The sequence below is a fragment of the Odontesthes bonariensis genome, chromosome 7 (assembly GCF_027942865.1).
Source record: "Odontesthes bonariensis isolate fOdoBon6 chromosome 7, fOdoBon6.hap1, whole genome shotgun sequence".
Lineage (NCBI taxonomy): Eukaryota > Metazoa > Chordata > Actinopteri > Atheriniformes > Atherinopsidae > Odontesthes > Odontesthes bonariensis.
The window spans coordinates 11848363-11864056 of record NC_134512.1 but is presented as its reverse complement, the minus strand read 5'-3'; the positions used below and the strand labels follow the sequence as shown (position 1 = coordinate 11864056).

Genomic DNA, 15694 nt, shown 5'->3' with positions numbered 1-15694 from the left:
AACTGGTGCACAGAGATTGGCAGAACTTTGGGGAAAGAGGGAAAGTTCTGTAAGAATGTGTGGGGGAAGCTACGGGACAGATACGTTTTTTAGTCATATTAGCTTGAACTGTCATGGGATTCTGGAAGTAGAATATTAAATAGGCTGTTTAGGAAAAATAACAAAATCTGTAGCTCCCTCTGAAGCCTGTAATCATGCTTGCAAAAACCGAGCGCTCCCGGCTGTTTTTAACCAATCAAGTTAGGGTGGAGGAATCCTACCAGTCAATCACAGCTTGTGCACACGCTGCTGAGCGTGAGTCTGCCCCAGCTTGTGTGCGCTCACACTGGTGTGAACTCACGTGCACAACCTCGTCCACAGAGGGGGAGGGGTTTGGGGGGCGATTCGGAGCTTGTTAGAGGTTGGGGGAGGGACCTGAAAGTTGTATCAGTTCGAATTTTCCGACTTTAGACTCGCAATTTTGAAAACCTGCCGACTGCAGCTTTAACTGAATTAATTAACCAAAAGCAAAGATGGGAACATCTCCCATTAAGACTTTATTGTTTTTAAAGTACAATTTCTCCCTTTGGGTACCCCTAGAATGGCCAATTTTTACCTTAAATTTCCAAAATCTCCGCATCACGGAAGGGGGAGTCCCCCGTTCCGCACCATCCCCCCCCGGGCTTGGTCGCTTCGCTCCCTCGCCTACACCACTACGCTATAATTTCATCCTAGCTAGAACCCTGTGGATGTACAACAGATGTAAAAAATCTGTTTCCAGAACTTGGGCCAATACCGAGCTGGCCTTGCCGAACGTCTGAAAATTAACCCTGGATCAGTACCAACTCTCTTTGGCCCAACTACAGACCTCGGACAAGTAAGTAATTTAACTCTCTATCATTGTGTTGCTTTCATGTATGTACAGTATAGTTGCATAGCTTGTTACCACAGGAAAGTGTCTGTATCGTTAGCTCTGCAGCTAATAGCTCAGTCACTGTCGCTAATGTAACGGTAAATAGGATGAGTTGTGCGAGTGGACACCTCATTTACTGTAACGCGAGTGTTGTGTACTTATTTGTTGCTTTGAAAGCCGTCCTGCTGTTGGTGTTATGGCGCGCACGATATCTGCCTTTACCCCGATTGAAATGACTAGCGCTACGTGCATCTTTGCAAACCAGAGCAATCAGATGAGAATGTCAAAATCCTCACTCCTGCTTTCCCCTTCACGCACGCCTTTTTTGTAGTCTTGCTGTGGTCAAATTGAAAAGCTTGAACGACTGCTGTTTTACGTGCCATAGCGATTCACAAAACCTTTACGCATGGTACCACAGGCGTAAGTAAGGCCACACCCCCACCTTCCGCTTTGCCCTGCCTTTCTCCTCCTAATTTGCATTTAAAGCTGCAGGCCCAAAACAGCTCATTCTGAGGATCCTAAGGAAAGCTTATTTTTGGGATTGGCTGTAATTCTGCACCAAGGCAGAATTTTGTGGAAAAAAACTCAGATACAGTATTAGGGGACCACTAAAGCCTATAAAAATATATAAAAGCCTCCATTTATTTTCATGCCATGGCACCTTTAAATGCAGGTTGTAATTTTGGTTTGACTTTCTAATCTCACAGCATTTATCAACCATTACTGGATTTGAAAACCACATTAACAGTAAGCACATTAACAGACCCTGCCGTCATTTTCCCTCTACTTTTCCTACTTAGTTTCACATTCAAAGTTCAGTAGATGCAAACTGTTTTATAGTCCACCACTTAATAGATACTAGCTGAGTTGTTTAATCTCCGATTTCCAAGTTGTGTCTGAGGAACAACTACGCATTAACTTTCCAAGCCAGTATGTAATACATCAAAGTTATTTTGATAAGAACATTATGATTACATTTTAATCTTACTCATATATTGTGCCAATTCATCACAAAAAGTAATCTCCTGGCACTTCCCATTGTGAAAACTCAGCAATTCCTTTCGAGCAGGCACTTAGAGACAGTCCAGACCAATGTTTGGTGTGAAAACATGACACACACGCATACAAACATAACTTAAGTGTTGTCAAAAGATGAGAGCTATGAGGATACACGCACAAAATGGCACGTGTGTGTGTGTCGCGTAAGTTCATGCTTACAGACACAGTTGTGAAATAATCAAATGAAAACTTGGTTTTAATGAGTTTTGACAAACCGCTGACCCAAGCTAACCACATACCCAAGTACTCACAACATATTTAACCCCACAAAGCAGCCTAATTTTGGAGGTCGTACCTTTAAGAGTCCTGCTACATTTGGGATCGGGCTTACAGTACTGAACATTTCTGATTCGTACACCTTACATCTTATTTGCACCTGTTTTCTCAGTGATCTCCCTGTCAATATATAGAGACAGTTAGAACAGATGGGTGATCAATACAAGAGCTATTCACTTCCCTGCCAGGGATTCTCTGTAAGGTGTATGGCTGAAATTGGCTTGCAGCAGTCTGGTCTCTGACCGGGAGAAGCAAATCTAACTGACTGCATCTGCATACAGTAAATCTAAAATCTGTACGTCTACTGCAGAAACACAACATTGAAACTGTTAGTTTGATCTCAATTGCCTTGTACTCACATAAAGAGTATCCGTCTTTGTAAAACATCTTCACATGAAAAAATGTTTAAATTTGAAACATTTTCAAGATTAACATGCAGTTTTTTTTGTCTCATCTAAAAATGGCAGCACATGGTGTACACATGGTATACACTATAAAGAGAAAAGGCAACCTTTTTCTCACTTATCAAAAATATCTCCAGAGAATCCACAATTCTGCATCCGCTGCTGTAAGCTGAACACCAGACTGCACCGTTACTACGTTCAAATTTGGCCATTTGGTCATTTCTGCATATGTGCCAACTGTCCTGTGCATGAACTAGAACGAGTGTGATTACAGAAAGCAGCTCATTAGCATAGGGGAAAATACAAATAAGGGTAAGGTGGAGATGTATATATGCATCTGCTGTATGCAGCCATATATGTGTATTACTTACTGTAGCAGCTCGGTATCGGTGAGCGGAGAAGACTGCAGCAGGTGGAGTATATGCGAGGACTCTGAAGACATGCTGATATCTCCCTCTTTCCCAGGTTTGGCTGTCAGCTTGTAGAGACTGGAGCAGCTTAGAGCCAGCTCCAGGGCATCCATCCAGCACCGTCCTGAGAAAAAAGAACAGGTTTTAGAGTGCCTTCAACAATTTCTGATAGCAAATATATTATCCAGCATGCGAGGATGTATACATCCAAGTGAAACAACTCCCCATAGGCCTCACCATCAGACTCAGATGCAGCTCTGAAGATCAGGTAGTTGCTGGGTAAAGGCTGCGTGATGGAACCAACATTCTCTCCTTTGGGACCCTGAGCATATGGTTCAAAGAATGACTCACATTTCATATTGCGCATTCATGTTTTACCAACAGAAACAAATGGCTCAAAACCTCCGGTCCTTGAAGTCCACCTGAACTAAAAGAGCTTTAAAACTTTTTAATATGTCCATAAGATGGTTTTTATGTTTTACAAGACATATCGTGAGCAAAATCAGCCATTAGCGACATGGCTGAGGATTTGTGTTTGAATCTGCAGAGCACCACTGACTGTCTCAGACAGACAGCCGGGCAGCCTGTATGTTCTACGTAGACTTTTTGGAGGAACCAGCTCCGGGATCCGGCAGCTTCCACGCTAGCAGCCAGTCTGAGTGTCCGCTCTGCTTGCTCATGGGCTGGACCGTTTCCCAGGCTTATCGAGCCTGGTGCTCCCAGAGCTGCCAGCTATTGTGACGAGCAAGTTTCTGGTTGCGTTGTCACATGTAGGGGTTCCATGCTGGGCTTAGTTTTGTGTTGTGTGCAACTAGCTTTGGAACATAGGAGTACCTTCAGGGCCTTTAACAGCTTTGGACTAGCCCGGCGCTCCTGGACACAGCCTGTGTTTAATTGTCAAAAACTGAATCCATTGTGATGATTCCATGTTGCTATCACCTCGTATTGTTCCTTCTGCTTCCTTAAGAAATGCTTCCTGGTTCAAAGATATGGCTTTTTTTCTTTCTTATTTAAGAAAGTCAATGTATACTTCTATGGCTCAATATTAACAATGGTCTTTGCTTGGCAGAGACAGACAATGTCAGGTGGAGATGTGGGAGTGGTGAATTTAGGGTTAGGGTTAAAAACTTTTAAATGTACAATTTGGAAGGAGACACAAGTTTAAGAGGATTTATACATTTCCTTTCAAAAAAAGCATTCCTGCAAAAATGTAAAAAAAAGTGTCTGACCTTGACGGCCCAGATGGATTTCTCCAGTGGGTGGTAGAGCTTGAAGCAGAAGCCATCCTTCTTGGAGGGTCTCTCAATCAGCTTGCATGCAGTGAGCAGAATGGTGCCCACCCAGTGATCCGCTTTGGGAGTCTTATAGATCAGAAGTACTCCGGGCTTCAGGGCACACCACAGCTTGGTCCAACTCTTTAAAGAGCCACGGATCTTAAGAAGGGAGAAGGGATGAGACGGGGAGCAGTTATAGGAACATGATGTTGATGTGCAACTGCAGCCTAAATAACCCCACAAGTTCATGTTTTGTGTGCTGGATATAAGCATAAACACATTCTAAACTGTTACAATTACTTCAGTGGTAATTATAACATATTACAAAAACAATGAGAATTGTTGATGGGGTCTGTGTGATTCTGCATGTGACTGAAACAGGTGTGTGTTCTAACATGCTCACACCTTTAGCCAGTTGGACATGATGACAACACTGGGGTCCTTGAGTGCACTGGACAGTTCCTTAGCTGCCCGTTTCTTCTCTTGCCTGTAATTTTGCTTTTGGACCTGTTAAGAGCAAAATCACACAAGAGTCATCAGTGTCAGTGTCAAAGGACTGATGTGAATAAGCAAACACTAGGTGGAAGCAGAGTCAAACAAACTGTAGCATTCATCAGAGACGTGTCACTCATATGTACATATTTCAAAAGGTTCTAAAATGGCTTTTCAACATGTGATCTACTTCATGATTAATGAAATGTTGCATCATAATGCTGAACATTTCTTGCAGTTGTCTCAAGAAAGGAAGTGACGTGTACCTTAAGAGACTCCTTTCGGGCAAGCTTCTCTGTGGGGGAGGGGCACTCCTTCTCAACACCATTAAACATCCTGGACTCAGACTGAGAGTCGGAGTGGGAGTGAGGAAAGAGTGAAAAGAGTGATTCACAGAGACATAGACTCTGAACTCTTACAGCTTCTGTGGAGATTTAATTTTACATAAACAAAGGACTGAAAAATATCGTCAAATATTGTCTTGTAAGTTTTTATTGGGCCAAATTTTGAGAAGAAAAATCTAAGTCACGTTTTTACTGATGATTGTTCAGTGATATACTGCCACAGGAGTTTATTGTCTTATTTGCTTAACTTACGGACAGAACAACGTTTAATGTTTCTACAAGCTAGTGAGAAGGTGGTGGCTCTTTCAGTCAACAAGGGAACTAAGCAGGTAGTCAGTTCTGGTTTTGTGACCACAAACCAACTAACTTCCTGAGTTAGGACCACAAAGGGCACAAAGGGTTTGATTGTCTCCATCAAACAGAGATTAGAACCATATAAGTAACTCTGTGATTGTATTGTGATATACAGTATAACCACACAACTACTGGTTTGAGTGCACATTTAAAAAATCTTTTGGTGAGGCCACACAGCCCTTTAAACACATTTATCTGTGTTAGTAAAAAAAAGCCACTCTTAAAGCATATTACACAACCACATCCAAGTGTAAGTGATAGCATGCACGGATAAAGCTGCCTTGAATTGGTCCAAAAGGGCCTTTGGGATGGAAGAAAGGGCAAAAGGCAAGACCTGCAGCTGCACATGTGACATTACTCGACATAATGCAGAAGGCAATATAGTGGGACTGAGTGAAGCAAAGCAACATGAGGAGACAAGACATGATGAAACTACCTGGTTGCCAATGGCAACATTTATTTCTAATTCGTAATTAATTTTTTCTTAAGAATGAAGACGGATTGTTAAGACTGATAAATAGTAAGCAACATCGTGACCAAATAGGTCTGCGTTGCTACATAATAGGCTTGTGATCCAAGACATAGTTCCCACCATGGCCTTGAATTAAAAAATGCAGCTTTAAGATGGCTTATCTAAACCGGTGCAGTATCAGGCCTTGGAAATGTTTCCATTCCTGTTCTGTTGGTGCCAATTCATCAATAAGCAATACCTTAGCTGTCTAATTCAGACTGTTGAATTAATTTCATCTTTGTAAAATGCTCTGAAATCAAACGACCTCCTTTAAAAGCCTCGATATTTAGAAGCTTTGTCAACTTAAAATTTTGCACAAAATTCAGGTTGCTAACACGGTGACGATAAGAAGAAAAGAAATGATCTCAAAAGGAATAAGTGTTAGCTCACCTATGGTGTCATTTATAGTGAGCTGTTGAAGAACTGCCCAATCAGGAACTGTGTTCTTACCTTGCTGCCTGGTGATTGGGCAGGACTAAGTTCATTACTCAGCATGGAGAGACCGTTCCTGTCTGTCTCACTGCCTGGTGGGAACCCACAACACACAGTCACATACAAATGCGCTCAGTGAATAAACCTGCTGACAGACAGTTAAAGCATGGCAGCCGCCAAAACAGCTAAAAAGCAGTAGCTGACGATTGTTGACTTGTATGGAGTAAGAACATTACAGCAGCGCAATGCAATATTTTCAGACAAGGAATCCACCAGCGAAAGTCAATGAAATATCACCATCCTGTCATATTCACTTTCCATTTATCATCTTTGACCTTTGGGCCACTTACCTGGAGTAAGGTTATAGAGGTCGTTGTCTCCTCCATAAGACAGGTTCCGGGTGAGGGTGCGGGGGTCAATTTTAGGTGGAGAGGTGGCACTGTGGCACAGAGAAAGCCTCCGATGGAACAAATTCTCCTCCTTCATCCTGACAACTTGCTCGTCCTCTGTTGGGGGAAAGTACAAAGGAAGAAAGAGGGAAATGTGATTTCGACCGTAAGGTGGCTGCGTGTATTGGTCCGTCTAATGGAAGAATTTACATATCATCCAAGTGATTTCTCCTGCCACCGAGGATCCTCTTCTTGTTAATCCAATTTACTCGTTTTATTTCTTGCTATTTTCTTGCTATATCACAAACAGAGCTCTAAGCCTAATGAGACTTCTCTGTGTTCATTTATCTGTCTGAACCTCCACCCTTTCACTCTTCTCCCACACTAACAAAGCCCTACTGTACAAGGACATGTCAGTCTGTCCACATAACAACACAGTGCATGGCAGTGACAACCAGTTCAGACTGCACACTGTCAGACTACTTGACAGATGGAGGGTCCAGCTGAGTTCAGCTAGTCTGTCCACAGAGATCGACAGTACAATAACTTTTTGAGTCATTCTGTTATTAAACCTTAAAAAGCCCTTCTGCTAATGAGACGCACATATCAGCAGATAAAAAGAGTAACGATTGCAGCTAATGCAGATGTGCACAGGATTGGCTGTGGCTCTGCAGCTTTATGTTTTTCATTTACAGCAAGAACTGGATGACTCATAGTCTTTGGCCACCAAAACAAGCGCACACACACAACCGGTGTGCATGCTGTATGCAAGTCTATTTTCGCCTCTAATGAGCTCGTCAAATATTGACAATCAGAAAACTATTCTTAGTGTGCCGCTATCAACAACTGCACGGAGACACAGCTGTTCGCAGTCAGATCATTATGCTCAATGTAAAGGGGGCTGAGCTGATAATAGCAAATCAGTGCTGATGTTAAAACAGTGATGTTAATGGAGCAGAGCTGTTACCACCTGGTCTGTCCATGACCATGCTGTGCTCCATTCAGACCAATTATAGTCCTATTCACTTTGTGCACATGCTGTATATGAGACCCTCTGACTCCGAGCCTATTGAGCAGCCTCGTCTACTCAAGTCCTCAATTACAACATCCAAGAACATAGTCTTACATAAGACTCATTTCAGAGTGTCTTCAAAGACTGATTCATATTTTAACCTTCCCACATTATTCCACGGTGATATTGCAATGGTAGTTTGTGAAAATGGTGAACACTGGAACTAGTAATGACAGTACTGCAGGAATTTTCATCGTTAAAGTGTGCCCCCCCTCTACAAGTACATTCGTGTGCAAAATTAAAAAATACAAAGCACACTCACGTCCTCATTACGCCACTCCCTTCTTCACTCTGTTGTCTATGCTGCCTCAGTGACTCATTCTTTCAACATCCAGACTAGCTTCTCATTTCTGGTCCTGCAATCTCTTCAGTTAGTACCCCCCCCCTACAGCCCTTTGCTTTTTTTTCCATTTTAAAGAGGATCTAATAAATGATTAAGGTAAAAAAGAAAAAAGAAAGAAGAAAATGTAAATGGCCTCATTTGTCCTTGCAGAGCAGATCTATAAATAGCTCCATTGCTGCAGTGTATATGTGCATGTGCAGTGCAGCGCTGAACCCTCTGTGAGGTGCATGCTGCATGGAAAAGAGACAACACAACATTAAACACAACGGGCTGCCAAGCAGTACAGGCAGAGTACACACACACACACACACACACACACACACACACACACACACACAGAATTAATACCATTTACAGTACAGGCCACAAGACAGATCAAGATGTGGAGACACAAACAGACTGACAGGATCAACCAATCACAGCTTACTGACACAACTGCAGAGCCGGATTAGTTGGGGAAAAAACTGAGAATTTGAGCACTTGTGCAGCCAAGACTGAGCATGAGTGTGGCATCCTTACATTTGTAATGTAATCGCACATTGTGTGATTCTAACAGTTACGCATATATGAAGGACGTGCCAGTGATGGGTGTGTTTGTTGAATGATGCAAGTGCAAATAAATGAGTGTGTGGACACGCATGCCCGACTGTGTTTCTGTGTGTCTGGCTTGCTGCTGCAGACTGAAGGGAGGATTACAGACACACATGATCAATTGCCATTAAAATGCTCCTCTCTGGCCAGCCAATCTCAACACTAGTGGAGAAGCAGTGCATGCAAAACAGTTCAGTTCCAATCGTACTATTTCAGAGGTGAGAGAGAAACATTGTGTGTGAGAGGTAAGCAAAGCATCGTGCTGAATAAGTTGTGTGCGAATGTTTGTCTGCATTAAGTGTGGATGTGACATAATTTGGGGGGTGGAGCGAAAACCTGCGAGTTTTCAGACAGTCGCTGCAGGGAGTGTTGAATCGAGTAGTACACATAAAAGTGCCATAACAGTCGCGCTACAAGTTATAATAATGAAGATCCTTTCCAGCACACAGCATGAGCAATGTGTGAATGCTGAAAAGTCATAGTTACAGATTACACTATAATCAATACACGATAACTAATGATACTGAAAATCTGTGGAAAACTTAGGAATAATAAAAATACCAACAATAAAATAAAAAAATTTAAGACCATGTATTGCAAAATGATGTGCAAAAGAACAAGAGCATTTAATGGATTCTCAACAAGATGAACTGATAAACAAGATTCAAAGAATTAACTAACATATCATGGTTGTCATGAGCACTATCACATAACCTCTATAACAGATAGAGAGACAAACACATTCCTTGTCTGAAGACAGAAAGATGCAGGGGTTTCTGACAATCATTAACCAGGAAGTTTCTTTTTTTTGTGCAATTTTCCATCTCATGCATTCGCTCGATAGCTAATAACAGTATAATCATGAAAACTACTAAGACATATATATGCCAATTACATCCCAAAATATCTATTCAAAACATTTAGCTACAATTTTAATCTTTACTTATGGCCAAAAAGTTAATGTTTGTAAAATATCAAAGCTGTGAGGGGAAAATAACTAACCGCAAAAGATCAATGATATATCAGCAGGACCAGATCAGTGTTGGCTGCACTGACATGTTCTATCTGTGATAAAGGGGGACATGTAGGGGGAACCTGCTCCCCGACAATCCAAGCATGAATCTAACCAGCATTTCACTCGCTCTTAATTTACGTGACCTTCTCATGAATTCAAATACAACACGCAACAATGTTAAAACTCAACGCTCCCCTCTCTCTGTACATAGAGTAAAGTCTACAGTGCTGGGCTAATATTATCTCAATCCAGCAAAGCCAAACTATGCAGGTGCTGGGCGAATATTTATCCTGCGATATGAAATGATAACACTAATACGAGTGTAACAGCCGCGGACTGGTTCATAACGCATTCTTGAGTCATATGTTAACCATACAAAAAGTAGGACAGAAAAACAAAGCAAAACAGAAACAACAACAACAGAAGTGCCTTACCCACAGTCACCTTGTTGAGGTGAAAACACTCGACTTGCTGTCACATGGAGCCTGTTTGTTTTTAGTAATCATTACACCACCTGGGACAGTTGGGGGAGAGGAGGGTTGGAAGGCAACCGCTGACATGTTCCAACCTGTGTATTGTTAATAAGCTCGACTGACCTGACTCGAATAAATCTGAGTCTCTGAGCTGCAAAAACAGAGGCCAACTGGCCAATTCACTGCACAATGCTGCACACGGTCATTTTAACAGAAACACATTTTCCAACAATTTCTGTTTAACTGGCCAAAAAGCGCCGGGATCTGACTGAGGCAGTTCACTTTGCTGATTAATTGCAGAATACGCGCAACGCTGTAGCAGGGAGGAACATGAGCTGGGAGCTGACTTTACAGGAGCTCTACATCAATCTTTAAACCAAAAAAAGCACAACCTGAACTTTTTCTGTAGATTCTGGCAAATGGCTTTTGTAGAACAAAAAAACACGTGTTTATTCATTAATTTATTTATTTATTCTAATCCATTAGTTGTTCATAAGTGGAGAAGCAACAGTCTAATGCTTTACATAGAAATTCAGCTTCGGGATTTTTTCACAGACAGTTGCTATAATCCTTGGTAGTTATGTTTAGGCACAACCTTTTTTGTTGTCGGCAAGTATCTCTGTCATTGGCCTTAAATGCATTGGGAACGAGCTGAAAAAATACAGACGCAGTTTCTCTGTGTGTCCATCTGCTGTAGATGTTTGCTGAATAGCTCGAGTCTTTCCCTGCAGACATTAGGTATGTACAGAGAACACCAAAGGTACACAAAGAGGAACAATGTTGGCCAAGGGAGGTCTTTGTTTTTCCCAAAGAAGCTGGGAGAGGGAAATAAAAAAAATAAAAACATTGTATTAACAAAAATAAGGAGGCCAACAATAAGAGCAAATACCCAATGCTACAGCAACTTTAAAATAGACAATATTTGACAAACACAGTAGGTCTCCAGCCACAAACTACCGGTAGATGTGTTGAGCTTGTAAAAGCCTTGCAACACAGACACTCAGAATCAAGCCAGCTGTTCTTAATATGATTGCACAGATTAAGTCCAGACACTCTCTCATCCTTTCATCTATGCCCCTTTTAACGTCCCCCACCACGTTAACCCCTCGTCTCCAGTGACGATTGGAAGAACGGATGACCACATGACCCAGATTAACACCAATGGGATGTTCCCAAAGTGCAGTGTATGCACCAACAATGAACATTACAGCAGCATGCAGCGGCAGATGAAAAAATTTAAAAAACATAAATAAATAATGGTGCTGTACCAGCATGCACCGAAGAGCTACATGTGCAGGCATTTGTTGTTTAAACAAAAACTAATAGAAAGATCCATTTCATCGTAGTATTTTCACACAAGTTGACTCGTGCTTTCGTGGCATGGTATGGTTAAAAGCAAAGTAGGTCAATAAATTGACAAAGCCACCCAGTGCATTCTCCAAACTCTTCATAGCACCAGCAAATGTATATATCTGCATGGAACAAACTGTATCAATACTGTGGAAATAACACGTGAAATGATGGTCACTGCTTCGTGAACTATGTGTCGGTAAGAGCTACGTTTAGAAAGTGCGACCCCGCTTCGTGCACTGACGTTCTTATAAATAAAACAAAAGAGTTCGAATCTATAAATGTCCAACTAAACGGAAGCAAACAAGGCATCAACAACTGTAGCTGCTGTGTGTTTAAAAGTGTTCTTTAAAAAAAAACAAAAAAAAAAAACGCATGGTGTAATTCTGGTAACCACTGTGGGAGGATGTGTGGTTTAGTTTTTCTATTCTCTGTCTTGTGGGGAGGCCAGGATATTCTAAGAAACTTGCATGGAGAAAATCTCCTCCAGTTAAACTTCACTAACATTTCACCTTATTAAAAACAGGAGACCTCCTTTGCTTTTTCAGGACTTTGATAGATGGTGAAACATCTTTACATCCTTTCAACCGACATCTGTACCCTGTTTTATCCAGAAGCCTTTTCCCTGATGCTGATTCAATATCAACAATTGCAACTTGTGATACTTTATATGTGCACATCTTCTCTCTGTTCCCATGATGCAGCATTCGGCTGCTGATAAATTCAGCAGATTTGTCAGAGATTAAGGAACTTCCAACACACACCCGTTAGTTGTGTTTCAGGTTCGACGGGCAGCAGATGCAACCTCCCTTGATGCACGCTTTGTGCGAGGCTTCTGTAACAGAAGCAATGCAATCGTGGCCTGTAAGTGAGAGAGGTTGAGGTTGAGGTTGAGGGTAGAGTCTGTTAGAGGGTAAGGGTGAAAAGTAGGGGATGGCAAGATGAACAAAACTCTACCTGAAAATTGACTGCTACATCAAAACACGACTACAGATTAAAACCTAAATTCTGTGTATAAAGTATCTGCCTTTCTTACTCCACTAATAATCTCGACTATTAGTATTAAGTGTTTCAGTGTCTGAACATTACCCAAACACGTACCCACTTTTGTACCTGCTACAAATCATCACACTGAAAAAAATGTCATGCACACAGTGGAGGTTAGAAAAACCACAAGTACACCACAGACACCATCTTACTTTGCATTCTAGTTCAGATTGTTTTATGATTCAATGGGCATGTATCTTATTAAACAGACCTTATCCCAAACAACCACTTCTAAAATTTTAATTCCTTTCTTGGTGATAAATAAATTGCGGTGTAATTTCTTTGGAAACTAAAAAGCCCTTTTATCGTCTTCCTCCAAAACCAGCTCATAAGCTGTGCTAACGCTTCTGATTCATTATCATACATGAGCGAAAACTGTAGCAGCAACATCTGGACCACTGTTTATAAAAATGAATAATGGGGCACTGTACTGGAAATATACAGTAAATAGCAATAATCATGTGTTCCCTTTTGCTTTAATATACTAAATATGATTAATAGAGCAGGTCCCAAGACACAAACTGCAGCCATGTGTGACCTGGTAGACAGACCGAGCCAGCAGGCTGTGCATATGACTGGGCTCAGGGTTTGAGGTTGCTGTGTGTGAGAGCCAGCCTAAGAAAGGCCTTGTCAGAGAGAGCTGATGTATAATGCCCTGCCATCGTGGCGCACAAGGCCCCATTGTGTATATGAATTGCAGCAACAGAGAAGTCCACATGCACTTATAAACCCACATGTACAAATATACACGCTGAGTATCCTGCCAGTGGTTTAAAGTGTCAGGGGACGCCAGTAATACATCAGAGATGCTGTAGGCATGAAGCACCTTTCCAACTTCCCAAAAAGAAAGAAAAGGATCTAACTATAGAATGACATGAAAGGAAATAAGATACATACATGACCTACAGCCCACGGAAATACTTTAAACCTTCCTCAAGGACCACAGCAGTGTTTTTCATAGGGCTTATTTTCTTAAACGTATGCTGTTAAATCTCTGTAATTTTTTTGTCTCCTTTCATGTAGAAAAATATTGATATATACGCAATAGAGCTGCATGATAGAAGGAAAACATGCGATATGTAGTATCATTGTTGAATTGAACAAATACTTTAATATATGGTGCTAATCACAGGTGTATAAAGGAAGGCAACAGTCCACCAATGTAGCTGTAGAATAATGATAAATAATCAATTTTCAACATGTTGTGCAGCCCTAATGATCAGTATCATATATATTCATGTATACACACACCTTTATTTCTTATAAACAGACTGTTAGATGGGCTCAGTCACTTTGAGTTCTTTGTATAGCAACTGCTATAAAACAAAAGGAAGTGGACTGTGAAGCCCACACTGAAATGGAAACACTTAAACTGAGAGCTCAGAGCAGCTTAAGAAACAGAGGAAAGTAGATTAAAAATATCGGAGCTAATGATCTGCATGGCATATCTCTCATGTTTGGTAATTTGAGATTTACCCTCGAGTCTCAGCTGAGCCATCTGGTGTGGTAGGTGTGGCTGGCAACCGTTCTCTTCAAGGAAACTCCGGATAAGAAAAAAGAAAAAAAACTCCGGACCCATCCCACATGCTCCAAAACAGAATTTGACTCCCATCCACTGAATGTTTACAATCTCAAAAGTCAAAACTAAGGCTACGTGCCCACGACAACGGTAACGACAGATAAACGTAGAACATTTCGACAGATGTGCCTATCTTGCACACGGCGACGGCGTTTTTAGGAGTTCAAAACGGAGAAAACACAAACGCCCCCCAGAGTGGAGATCTTGAAAACTTTCCAACCTCTCGTCGCTGTAGGAACAGTTCAAAATGCAGAAGTGCGTTTTTTGCACACGTTTTTTATTGTTGCTACTGCCACCTACGTCCGGGGCGTGCATACTACATTGGCAAACTGCGAGTTTTATGAGTTTTATACGTTTTCCCTGTTCCCATGGATAGACAGATATCCACCCAAGACGCTCGTGAGAACGCAGATAAATTGTGGAGGAAAAAAACGGACATCTGCGTTTATGCTTCAGAGCGTTGTGGTGGGCACGTAGCCTAAGTTCCTTTGGCAGCAATTTGGCTGAAATCTGATACAAACCACCAAGTGTATAAATGCTACCAATATGTTTTTCTTGTTAAACAGCTCGACATGTCCACTCAAAACAAACTCGTCCCATCAGTACAAATAAAGAAAATATCCAATTTGATCTGAATGTTCTCACCTATTAGGACGGCCTGACTGGGAGACATAACTAATCTCTTTTCTAACAAAGCACCTTTGCACAAGGGTATCAGGGATGAAGAAGGGATCAACAGCAATTTACTTCATGAGTTCCAAGGTATTTAAAAGACCCACCCCAGTTTCAATTGTGTGCCAGTTTCAGGACGCAACAAGATGACAACACAAACAATCAGGTAGCATGACAGAAATTTACATGGTTTCATAGAGGGTGAAGAAGAATGTGTCTTCGCGGGATGCGACAGTGCTAATAAGACAAATAAGCGGTTTTGAAAAGCTCACCTTAGAGCTTCATCCTATCAACAAATGTCATGCAGAGGCTTTCCTTCAGCTTGAAATGACAATCCTACATTTCTATTCCCCCGAGCAGACAATTTCATAGTATGAATAAGGAAGACATCAGCCAATTTACTCGTCCAATTGCAATTTGAATGATATAATAGAACTCTATAAATTAGATTATTTCTTTTGCTCCTCTCGAGGTTGTTACAAATATTTTAATGCCTTGTTGAGATTACGACACGGCCTTTTAAGAGAGCTGAAAGCTCTTAGAGGCAGAAAAGTTATAATAAGCTGTGTCGATTACAAACACAGAGAAAGAGAGAAAAAGGAGCAGAAAATGAGCCTGTTTTTTCTTGATTAAGGCATCACAGACTCCTGGCTGGGCCAAGTGTTTTCCTCAGGGGAGAGTGTTTGGTAAGGCCTCTTCTGTCTGTCTCCTGGAG

General features: G+C 41.5%; 1 protein-coding gene across 6 annotated transcripts in view; it reads right to left on the bottom strand.

Moving 5' to 3' along the window:
- The window catches only part of osbpl5 (oxysterol binding protein-like 5), a 41174-nt gene that overhangs the window by 12440 nt on the left and 13040 nt on the right, over positions 1–15694 (bottom strand). For 2 of the 6 annotated variants that reach the window (XM_075469495.1, XM_075469496.1), the window contains 7 exons: positions 6799–6954; positions 6467–6540; positions 5074–5154; positions 4721–4822; positions 4271–4474; positions 3279–3363; positions 3003–3165 (listed from right to left, as the gene is read on the bottom strand). In XM_075469495.1, the coding sequence (XP_075325610.1) occupies positions 3003–3165; positions 3279–3363; positions 4271–4474; positions 4721–4822; positions 5074–5154; positions 6467–6540; positions 6799–6934 (845 nt within the window). In that variant the 5' untranslated portion in view covers positions 6935–6954. Of the gene's footprint in view, positions 1–3002; positions 3166–3278; positions 3364–4270; positions 4475–4720; positions 4823–5073; positions 5155–6466; positions 6541–6798; positions 6955–10292; positions 10371–15694 lie in introns of those variants that run through there. The other 4 variants (XM_075469497.1, XM_075469498.1, XM_075469499.1 and 1 more) reach the window with 4 other exon arrangements.